This window comes from Primulina eburnea, chromosome 11, assembly GCF_022965805.1.
Source record: "Primulina eburnea isolate SZY01 chromosome 11, ASM2296580v1, whole genome shotgun sequence".
Taxonomy (NCBI): domain Eukaryota; kingdom Viridiplantae; phylum Streptophyta; class Magnoliopsida; order Lamiales; family Gesneriaceae; genus Primulina; species Primulina eburnea.
In genome coordinates, this window is record NC_133111.1 from 32,808,649 (window position 1) to 32,820,975 (window position 12,327).

At 33.4% G+C, this 12,327-nt stretch overlaps 1 protein-coding gene across 3 annotated transcripts; it reads right to left on the reverse strand.

Moving 5' to 3' along the window:
- Positions 1-239: 239 nt before the first annotated feature.
- LOC140805950 (uncharacterized) lies at positions 240-4,728 on the reverse strand. Of its 3 annotated transcripts, none has more exons than XM_073162332.1 (7): positions 4,383-4,728; positions 4,171-4,276; positions 1,870-2,871; positions 1,696-1,758; positions 1,424-1,614; positions 688-800; positions 240-571 (listed from the first exon to the last, which is right to left on the reverse strand). In XM_073162332.1, the coding sequence occupies exons 1-7, from the start codon at positions 4,440-4,442 to the stop codon at positions 460-462; spliced, it is 1,647 nt and encodes a 548-aa protein (XP_073018433.1). In that variant the 5' UTR covers positions 4,443-4,728; the 3' UTR covers positions 240-459. The 3 variants fall into 3 exon arrangements, with proteins under 3 accessions (XP_073018433.1, XP_073018432.1, XP_073018435.1); XM_073162331.1 differs by having other exon boundaries at positions 1,870-2,880; XM_073162334.1 differs by having other exon boundaries at positions 1,870-2,880; positions 4,171-4,299.
- Positions 4,729-12,327: the final 7,599 nt, after the last annotated feature.

The window sequence follows — 12,327 nt, forward strand, 5'->3', positions numbered from 1 at the left end:
ATTAAAAATAGATATTGAACAAATTTGATTGAAATTTTAAATTATACATTTCGGAACAAAAATAAAGTAAATTTCATTTATTAAAATCCGATACAATTAATAATTTATGTTTAAATTTATCCAAATAAATCAATTTATAATAATCAAATAGTGAGATTTGACAAACCTGTACACCAAAGGAAACATTAGAATTCCAAATTTTAAAAATAAATCAAGTTTGTAATTAAATTAGTTTTTCAAATAACAAATACACTCCTATGCTAGGTAATAAGTTAAGAAGAGAGGAAATGTCTATGACCTCAAGAATCACAATACAATGCCTAAGAACAAAGCAAGAAACTAACTTTACCTAGTCATCTGCTGATCTAACTACAAACTAATTATACTAATTAGTGTGTGCTACAATTACAAGCAAATGACCAGGTTTGAAAGCCGAAAAACAAGTTTGTGCGCGGAAAATCAGCAGCATGGTTTGTTTTCCATCGACAGCAAAAAGTTGCAAGTCGAATATATTGAGGCAGCAGCAGCTCTAACTGCTAGATCCTTATCTGAGTTATCACTTTCTGCGAATCTGTATTTACAAATGGTTAGAGAAGAAAAAATCAACGCCCCGATTTGAAGAAATGGTGTTTTCTGTTTCATGCTTGGCTTTCTCGTTTTGAGAAACAAATTATTACTAATATTTACCTGCTTTCATTTCTGGTTAGACTGGAGAGTTGTGGAGCATGGTGAGAACTATTCTTGTAGAACCCTTTCTCACAATTCAACTGCATTTCCTTCACTTGGTTCAGCCAACTTTCCTGATAGCAAATAAAGATAAGATTTTTTAGCCACTCTGGAACTGAGTGAAAAATCTGGGAACTATGTTACAATTGGCACAAAATATGAACCTGCCTTTGTTCCATGCAGTAAATATTAAAGAATAAACCAAATATGATGCATCACATATAATGATAGGAAGTGGTCCATCAGATGATAATTGATACTTTTCTATTGGGATTGTCATGTTGAAAACAGTGTTCTAAAATCCTATATTTGCTGTCCGAGGCTATCTGGTGGGCGAGGAGACGGTCGATGAGGTAAATGATTTTAAAATCTTAATCAACTATCAAAATGTAATAATTTCAAAAACTAATCAAAAAACAATCCATTTAAAAAATCTTAAATATAATAAAAACACATTTTATTTTCTTTTATATTTACTTTTAATTTCAATTATCATCGCCATCGGTCACCACCTAGCTCAAATACCATCATTAGTCACCACCTTAATTACTTTGTTATTTTACAATTATATATTTATTTACGCTTTGTCTAGATAGTATATTGCATAATTATATATAATTACTCATAAAAAAAATTGATAAAAAAATTTATGCTCCCGCCAATTACAACATTGGTTAAAACTTTATCACTGACTCACCAAATGACTCTCCTCTTCAGAAAGGGCTTTATCCATTTGTCCGAAGAGACTGCTCCATCGAATACTGTGTGCTTCAGCATTGTCTCCGTGACCTTTTGTTGGTTCTTGGTCAGATGAAAATTCTTTTGACATTAGGAAAGGTAAATCGATCTGAATTACAGCACGTACTCTTTTCTTACTCCGTCTCAGTGCTGTGATTAGAAAGCAGTAAAATTATGTATATTTATGTACATGGTGCTACCTTTAATCATTTTCAAAGATAACTAACTTACCCGCAAGCCGTCCTTTGATATCTTGATTAAGAAGTTCCAACCATTGGGAAGCTACATTAGCAGCTGAAAAAGACACATGAGAAATAGCATTCATCAGTACCAAAAAAGTTGTTTATCCTCAAACATTTGAGTATTCATAGATTGAATGAAGAAAAACTTGAGAAGCCGAACAACCTTTAACAGAAAGTGAAGTAACACCGCTGAGGTTTGCTGAGTCATGGGTCAAAGAGCTATTGTTCTCTGATGCAACAGTCTCAGAAGATAACGGGTTAAATATAAGCACATCATCATCATTTTCTGCTTTAAACTTTGAATGCATTCTTGCTGAAGTCTTTCTCGCTCCCATATATGAATCACCATCTCGTGTGACCTCAGAATCCAAAGACATCGATCCAGAAAAAAACGGATAGCCCTTCATTTGCACGCTTCCAAGAAATGTATCCTCATGGTGGGCTTCATGTCCTTTTAGTCCTAAATTACTCACATTTCCCATGTTCTTTCTTTCAGCATATTCTTTTGTACCACTCTTCCTTTGACTGCATTGATCGCTTCCAGAAAGTTGGTTTTCATTATTTTCAGACTTCACGATTGCTTCAATGATAGAGTGAACCTGTTTTTTGTTTCTCACGTGGTTAATAATTCCAGGATTTAGTCCATGAAGCAAACCACTAGGAGCAGCAACCCTGGCAAAACGATCAATCTGTTCTTTCTTTGCAAGTTCTATTTTCTTCTTCAGCGAGTCACTTTTACTCTTCCGCCCACGTGGCTTTGGTATCGACATTGGTACAGCTCCATAAGCAGCAGAAATATAACCATTTTGTTTAATCTCTTTCCAAATTTTCATGGAATCTTTTCCATCAAGAGGCCCTATAGAACTTCCACAATCGGAATCATCCACGAACTTCAAATTTTCGGAGTTCTTATATGTATGGTAAGGGTTGTTGTTTATGGAACTGGAGATATCTACAACATTTAAATCCAGATCAAGGCCTCTAGACTTTGCAAATCCATCCCTACATTCCATTGCTTGAATCTTAGAGGAGGGGGATTTGTTCAGTTCCTTAACACAAGCTTCATTACCATTCCCATCATTGATAGGATCAATGTTAGCATTAAGATCCAGTCCTCTAGAAACAATATTGACATCTAAATGTGCTGCATTGTTTGCTTCTCCTCCTGCTTGGGCTGCACAACGTCGATTTTTCACATTTCTTTCAGGGATTAGTTTGAGACGAGTTTCTTGGACATGATAGAAAGATAGCAACAGATTCAGCAGAAAAAGAGAAAAAAACAAAAGAAGATTAATTATCAGTTATTTAATTTAGCAACTTTTAGAGTGTATGTATTCTTTCCCAACCAACACTATAAATTTACATCAAAATTTCAGAAAATGTGTCATTAAACATATATTGATACAATTCTATCACATTTTGAACTAAAACAAACTTCAACACATAATAGATCCCATGCAAAACTAAAAAGCATGAACTTTTTTAAGAAAACTCGAAACCACAATTCAAAGCATATAAAGAATAAGAGATCACTAATAAATGAATTTTTTCACCTTTTACCCTAAATTCTGAGAAACATTGAACTTAACAAATTTTTTTAAAAATTTTCGGGCCCTTTGCTCAAGCATATCTACTACCATGTACATTTTGTTTTCGATTTAAAGAAGCCACATGATGTGTCTATATAGTATATACTGTACAGTACAATTTTTCAAGTGTTCGTGCAACACCGGTTGGCATTCAGTATTTGTTCAACAATAGATCATGCATAGACAGAAACTCCAAGATTATCACAACATAGAGAAAGTGGTATGAAATATACGACAATAACCGTGAAATATATGCAACCTGTAGTTATCTAAATCTTTCCAAGTTGATGAGCATTCAAGAATATTGTATTGGTCTGTTGCTCACTAATGCTTCCATTAGCATTAGTATGGAAACATCAAACACACATGAATAGGTGTTCATTGAAGATGAATTCAATAGAAGACCTTTTACAAAAAATCCTCCCCATCGTGATGGATAGATTCAAAGATTTGAACTTCTGTTATCTCGAAATAGTAGTCAATGTATATTGGAAACGAATTGCAGACAACCGTTAGCACCATTGCAGGGTAATATCATTTTAAGGACAAAGGGTGTTCAACTCTTGTCTCTACCAAATATATTAGTATATTACACACCATCCTACACAAATTTTTGTAGCCATTTTTCTTACTCCAAAACGTAAATACCGATATTTCACCAACAGAAACAAATCATAAAACGTGAACTTTCCTTGCACTTAGATGAGGAAAAAACGAAACTCACAAGGGACATGTTGAACTTGATATAGCCTAAATAACCCGATAAATCTACAATTTTTTGAACTGTTCAATCAATAAATGTAGATCAGCAAGCCCAAATAAACAGTGAAACTTCAAGAAAATCCAAAAAGAATAAAGAGAAGATAAACTCACACCTTCAGCGCCAAAAACAGATTCAAGGTCACGCATTTTAACTCGTTTTGGAGAATTTTCACATGTTTCTTGGACTTCAATAACGCCCCTTTTCTGCCCTACCGAAACCTAACAAATCAAAATCAAGAACCCTGAGAAATTTCACAGAAATGAGGTTTACAAACTAAAAACATATCCGCGCAACAAAATCCAAAATTATTTTAAATGGTCCAACCTTTGATTCAGATCTGGGCTCTGACAAAGATCGACTCTTTAAAAAATTTCCGTTATCCATTTACACTGAAAAAGTCTGAAACAATGTGAATTCAAACTTTCAAGATTTTCAAACTGACGAATTCAAATCCAAGTTCACAAATTTAAGCAATGAAACTTAAAAAGGATAGGAAAACAGAAAGTGGGCCAGCAAAAATGAATGAAAAATATTGAAGATTCTTGATTAAAGCACTTTTAAATCATTTTAGCAAACAGCTTGAAAAGGGTTGTGGATCTGTTTAATTGTAACTGGACATGCAAATGAAACAGGGCAAAACCCAAAGATTTGAATTTGGCTCAAGGAGCGCGCTAGGTACCGTTTTTGTATTGTAGTTATTGTATTAAAAATCCAGAAAATATATTACAATTAAAAAATCCGAGATTTTTTTATAATTTTGTCCATCTCCAATCGCAACTTAAGTATTTACCATAATATATTATTTTCAGATATCAAATAATAAACAATACTAGCTTTGTCCATGTAAAAAAGGAAAATTTAGTTATTCTATTTCTTTCAAGATTAATATTGTATATATGATATAAAACTATTTCTTGATCGTTTGAGAAGACTTCATTTTATATAAACTTTATTTTAAAATAAATTTACAACTCACATGAAATTATCATCTCCCATCTTCTCAAAATTTTTAGTCTTCCAAACATAATTTTAAATCCTTATCTATTATTTTGAGTTTGTAAAAATAAATGGAAAAAAATACAAAAAAATAATAATGTTTAACGTTAATTACAACTAGCATTCTTAGCATGTGGGGCATGCGTGTGTGTGTGTGAGTATTTTATGTTATCTTTGTTATTTTTAAATTTAACAAAAACTTGTGTGAGACGATCTCACGGGTCGTATTTTGTAAGACAAATATCTTATTTCGGTCATCTATGAAAATGTATCACTTTTTATGCTAAAAATATTACTTTTTATCGCGAATATCGATAGAGTTGATCCGTTTCACATATTAAGATTAATGAGAACGTCTCACAAAAGACCTACTCTTTAAATTTATGATTTTCTACAATAACAATAATTTTTTTCTATATATGAGTGAAGGTTATTTAAAAGTTCAGAAGTCTATATAAGGTTAATGAATATTTAAAAAAAATTAAAAAATTGTAGAGTTGATGAGATATGGTAGTCATAAACGAGTTATAAATTTACTAAGACATAATTATATGGTATTTTTGTTTATCAAATAAACTTGAGAGGGTTAGTTTTTTTTTTTTTTTTAAAGAAAAGTTTAACCGTTTTGAAAAATGATCATCTCTAGTGTATTTCAATACACTTGGGAGGGTATATTTTGTTTAAAAAATGTAGACACAATTAGATAAATGTATTCTATTTTCGTTTCTTAAATTTTTTATTGCACTTCAAATCGATGACGATTCCGTTCAAAAAGAACACTGCTCGTTATATAAAAAAACATAACCATTGTCGACAAAAGACATGGAAATACTTAGGGATGTAAATGAACCAAACCGTTTGCGAGCTATTCGAAGCTCGGCTCGATAAAAAGCTCGTTTGAGTTTGTTTGTTAATCATATCAAACCAAGTCTAAGCTCGATTTTGAGCTAGAAAATTTAATCAAACCAAACTCAAACCTATGGATAATCGGCTCGTGAGCTCGCAAACATGTTTGATAATAGGCTCGCGAGCTCAAGCTCAAGCTCGAGCTCGGCTCGTACTCGAGCTCCAGCTCGGCTCGTTTAAGTGGCTCGCAAACATGATTTTGGAATGTTCAATAATATACTGATTTATGTTTTTTTTAGCTCTTATTTGTGTCGTTTTGGTTATTTATGAATGAATTTACATTTTTATGTCTGATTTAAAATTAATTTATAGATATATTTAATTTTTAACAAGCTCGATTCAAACTTAAACTTGAGCTCAATTCTATGCTTATCGAGCTCGAAAACGAGACGAGCTCAAGTCAGGCTTGTTAAACATGCTAAACGAGCTATTAATGAATCAAGCTCGAGCCTGGCTTGATTAACATGCTAAACGAGCCGAGCTCGAGCTTTTCTCGAGCTCAGTAATTTCAATACAAACCAAGCTCGAGCCTGATAATAGAAGCTCGAATCGAGCTCGAGCAATCTTAAACAAATCAATCTCAAGCCTGATACTGTTTGATTTGGTTTAGATCGTTTACATCCCTAGAAATACTCAATATGAGATATGGAAATGGAATAAGCCTAATGTATATTACTTTCATATATTTGGATGCAGATTTTAAGTCCATAATAATTGCAAAAATCATATGTCCGCTTTTGATTCAAAATTATATGAGGGAATTTTTCTTGGATATTCAGCAGTTAGAAAAGCCTTCAGGATATTTAATAACAGAACTCTTAAGGTTGAAAAATCTATACATGTTGGTTTTGATGAAAATAATATTGCTCCTGAAAATTCTAATATTTCAACTTTGAGTAACAAATTAGACATAATTCATCTGGATATAGAAAGTGAAAATGAAACAGTACCAAGAGAAAAAGATTCTGAAAATCAAGAACCAGAAGTAACCAGTAGCTGAGACTCAAGTTAGTCTAGAACCTGTCCAAGAAGATCCAAAACTTGTTCGTGACGATGACATTTTCAGAGCAACTTGTTGTCCAAACACATCAAGAGACCACTTTTTCAGAACCTAGATATAAATGGAGCAAGACTCATCTACCTTCATTGGTTGTTAGTAATCTATCAGCATCTCTCATAAAACCAGAAGTCAATGATAACGAATATATGCATGAAACTTTCATCTCTCAGATGGAAACAATGAAGATTGATGAAGCTCTAAACGATCCAAGCTGGATAGAAGCAATGCAGGAACAACTCAATCAATTCAAAAGAAATGAAGTATGGCTTCTGGTACTTAGACTAAATCATCAGTCAGTTATTGGAATTCGATAGGTGATATGAATCTGACCGGGCGTGACGTGAGTTCTGAAGGGTTCGTGATGTTCGTGATGCATGGGATTACGTTGGGGATCAAAAGAACATTATTCAAGCATCTTTTTGAACGGCCGAGGCTACACGGATGTGTACACGGACCTGTACACGGGGCCCGTGTCCATTACACTCGAGAATGAAGAAAACCGAGCCTACACGGACCCGTGTACAAACCTTTACATGGGGTCCGTGTCCCTTACATTCGAGGTTGGGAATTACCGAGCCTACATGGACCCCATTCCGGACCTGTACACGGGGTCCGTGTCATATACGATTTCGATTTTTCCATCTTTAGTGTTTTAATTGTTATGGCAACTAGATTTTGATATCTTGGAGATTTCTCAACAATATATACTCGAAAATTGGTCATTGTACTTACATTATTATTGAGTTTAAACAAATTTGTGAGTTTTTCTCTCAACTTTTCAAAGCTTGGCTTTGTATACACTTCGTGTGTTTCTCAAATCAAACTTATCAAAGTTTAATACTTTGTGGCGTTTGTCGATTGTTCTTCACTCGGATTGTCAAAGACGAGTTCTTTGAAGGTTCGCTTAAATTTCGATTGTTTATCCGTTAATATTTGTCGCTAAATTCTTCGTAATTTAGAGGTGAATATTACACCTTACTTGTGTCAAAAAGATCGGGAAAACACAACCATTTCTTTATTTTATCGAATCGAGGGCGTGACTCCGTTTTTTGAGCACGTTTGCTTTTCGTGGTTTGAAGAATCACATCAATAGGTATCCAGAAACAATCTAAATGAGGAAAGGATAGTAGTAAAAAACAAGTAATTCCAGTGGCTCAAAGATTCAGACAAGAAGAAAGAATAAATTTTGATTAAAAATTTATTCTAGTAGCAAGACTTGAAGCCATCAAAATATTTCTAGCACTACAACAAAATATGCATTCAACCACACTCAAAAGACAACGGTTTTTTAAAAAAACCGTTGTCTTTTGCTTTTTAACAACGGTTTTAGTGAAAACCATTGTTAAAAAGCAGCAAACGACAACGGTTTTACAAAACCGTTGTCGTTGACCCTAAAAAACAAACTAAAAGACAACGGTTTTTAAAAAACCGTTGTCTTTTAGCGTGTTTTTGGGGTCAAAGACAACGGTTTATAAAACTGTTGTCTATAAGCGTTTTTGAGGACAAAAGACAACGGTTTTCGTGAACTGTTGTGGATTAGCGTGTTTTTACGGAGAAACGACAACGGTTTTCGTGAACCGTTGTGGATTAGCGTTTTTTTTTTGGGAAACGACAACGGTTTTCGTGAACCGTTGTGGATTAGCGTTTTTTTGGAAACGAAGCGTGTTTTTTTGGAGAAACGACAACGGTTGTCGTGAACCGTTGTGGATTAGCGTTTTTTTAGGGAAAAGACAACGGTTTTCGTGAACTGTTGTGGATTAGCGTGTTTTTTCGGAGAAATTACAACGGTTTTAGAGAGCCGTTGTTAAAAATAGCGATAGTTTAAACAAAAAACCGTCGCTATTAACGACGGTTTTACTAAAACCGTCCCAAAGTTTAATTTAGCGACGCATTATAAATCGTCGCTAATTTTAAATCGGCGACGGTTTTAGAAAATTTCGTCGCCGAATTTAAATAGCGACAAGTTTTTGTAATTTGTCGCCGATTTGAACGTAGCGACGGTTTTATAATTCGTCGCTAAATTAAAATTTGGTCTTTTTAACTTTTTTAACAGTTGTTGAGTGTCTACGACAACGGATTTTATCCGTTGTCGTTAAGCATTTTTCTTGTAGTGGATTTTTCATAAACCAATGAATACTTGGTTAAAAATTTCCTCAAGTATTAAAAAATCATTTTCAGAACATTGAATCGATGGTAAGATTTTATGTCTGTTCTTTATGGAATTCGGAATTCCATGGATACGGAGGTTACAACCAAAATTTCCTTGCTTATGGAGGGTTAGTTCACAAAATTTTGGGACAAATTATTAAGAAAAGACTCTGATACAGGAAAGCTCTATGGCTCCGAAATTCTTCAACATATGGAAGAAAAAATTTCTTTATATCAGAAAGATTTTAATAAACAACAAGAAAAAGAGCAGGATTCAATGAGTCCTTTCAAGCTTCTTACTCCGAAATATTCTGATATTTATTCTAAAGAAAAGATGATTGAAGTCTACATAAACCGAAGAAAAATCTTTATAAGAACATTGCATGTTCTAACTCCAAATCAGATGCAAAATGCTCAAGACCCAAAGGAAGATATTCCTTCTCATATTAGTGATATTTTTGAAAATTATATAAATTCATTAAAAGAAAATATTAAAGATGATTAGGATATTCATCTTTAATAAAGTTGGTGGAATATCATTATAGACTTTTTGACTTTTGTAACCATGTCACTATTTTCTTTTATAAAGCATTGTATTGTTTATATTTTTAGTTGGAATCCTGGGTTTGATGTCCGGCTCTTCCATCTATTTATAGTCTGTATTGTGTTTTTAGAAGAATACGGTCAAGTTTGCTCCCCTCTATTTCCTCTCTGTAAACAACCCTTTTTACGAATTAAATAAAAGCTTCAAGTTTTGTATACAATTTTGTAAGTTTTTTTTTTATTTATTTTGTTTTTATTTACTGTTTTATTTTTATATTTCAAGAGAATAGCCTGAATGACGGGCTAAACTATTCGTGTTAAATCATAACCTTACTATGACACGATCTATATTTATTTGTAGCTTTAGAGAACAATTGAGATAATAATAAATTTATTTGAATTTGGGAATTTAATGTAATATAAGGGTTCTTGGTTAAAACATAAGGTAAAAAGATGAACCGAAAAATAGTAAACACAAGGTACGAGTAACCATGAATGTTGCTGGATAAGGAATCGCCATTTTAGAATCCAACTCTGTAAGTACGAAAATGGGTTTTTAATGGCTTTCTATTTGTGGATTATATATGTCAGGGATGAAATGGCAGGGGAAGGTTTTGATGCATAAATGTTGATGAGTTTGAGGAGATCGAGGCCGATGATGACAAAAGATTGCAGTATATACGTATTTTTTGTTTGGAAAATGTTGATATTGTGAGACTCTACTGCCACATTGGCACGTTTATGAGGAACATGTATCAAGGTCAATTGCAATTCTAAATTCAAATTCGTAAATTTTTGTTTATCGTTGGCATATATTGGAAGATGGGTTTTGAACATAACATAGTCACGGATTTAACGTGGTAAATATTTTGTTTTCGATTGTTATTTTTGGTTTAATTATTATTAAATATATTATAAATTAAAAGAAATTTAATACAAAAATTTTATCTAATGAAAAAAATTATTAAAGACAACAGTTTTGGATTCTCACTACAAGAAAAATGGTAAAGGATATTTGAGACATTCGACAACTATTTAGCGACGGTTTTTTCGTTAACCGTCGCTAAAAGTAGCGACGGTTTTACTTAAACCGTCGCCGATTTATAATTTTGCGACGGTTTAATCTACACAGTCGCTAAATTTAGCGACGGTAAAACAAACCTGTCGCATGTTTAAAACTAGCGACGGATTTACCAAACCCATTGCTAAAGTTGCGACCGTTAAATAAACACCGTCGCAACATTTAGCGACGGTTTAGTTTTAACCGTCGCCGATTTATAATTTCGCGACGGTTTAACTAAAACAGTTGCCATTTTCAAAAAAATTCTTCACGCCTAAACTTCCCACCATTTTCTTTCACCACTCTCTATAAATACATGCAATTTTTCTTCAATTTCTTCCACTTCACTTCACAACAATTAAAATTTTTCTCACTTACACGATTTTACAACTTCACAACACTTAAATTTTTATCTCTTCACGATTTTACAACTTCACAACACTTAAAATTTTTATCTCTTACACGATTTTTTTACCACTTCAAAACGATTAAAATTTTTATCTCTTACACGATTTTATCACTTCACGACTTTAAATTTTTTATCTCTTACACGATTGTATCAATTGAAAACACAGATTTATTAAATTCATAAATTTTTTTTATTTTACCTAAAATATTAGCGACGGAATCTGTAAACCGTCGCTAAATAGAGACGGTTTTGCACATGAATACAGTCGCTAAATGTAGCGACGGTAAAAATGTAAACCGTGGCTAAATTTAGCGACGGGGTTTTGAGCCGTCACTAATTAGCGACAGTAATTATAAGACCGTCGCCAATATCTTGTGCGACGGTTGTAGTTTCTGACATCACTTTTTATTTTGCAACGATTTTACAAACCGTCGCAAATTGTAGCTACGACAACCAGTGTTTTTATAACCGGACCGTTAATCGAACCGGTCAAGCCTTAAAAAATGGTTCAACCGATTCCACCGAACGGTCGAATCGGATCAATAAAATTAATATTTTATTTATTTTATATAATAAATAAAATAGTAAAATATTGATTATTTATGTTTTTATAGTTTTTACTTAATTTTTAAGATGAAAATTACAACAAATATCCAAATAAACACCACTTTTCCGGTTTTTCCGGGTTTTAACCGGTTCCGGTTTCCGGTTTTTCCAGTTTTTTCCGGTTTAACCGGGTTTTAACCGGTTTTTTCCGGTTAAACCGGTTTTCCGATTTTTTCCTTATCTCCGGACCGGTCTGGATGCCGGTTCGCGGTTGAACCGGTCCGACCGGCCGGTCCGGTCCGGTTTGGAAAACAGTGACGACAACAGTAAAAAACCGTTGTCTTTGAGCGGACTATTTAACAACACTGACTTTAACAACAGTTTTAAAATAGCTACGACAACGGTTAAAAACAACGATTTAAAACCCTTGCAAAACCGTTGTCGTTGCTAGAAATTACAACGGTTTAACACCGTTGCAAAACCGTTGTCGTTGATAGAAAAGACAGCGGTTTAAAACCGTTGTCGTTGAAGACACTTTCAACAACACCCTCAGTTACAATAGTTTTAAATGGCCTACGACAACGGATTTTATCCATTGTCG

Bases quoted from the DNA above. Each gene is read 5' to 3' on its own strand.
- LOC140805950 (XM_073162331.1), bottom strand. From the start codon at position 4,442: ATGGATAACGGAAATTTTTTAAAGAGTCGATCTTTGTCAGAGCCCAGA. The intron at 1,759-1,869 runs GTTGTTCGGCTT...TGTCTTTTTCAG, and splicing joins TACTTCACTTTCTGTTAAAG to CTGCTAATGTAGCTTCCCAA. The intron at 572-687 runs GTAAATATTAGT...TTGTAAATACAG, and splicing joins CTAACCAGAAATGAAAGCAG to ATTCGCAGAAAGTGATAACT.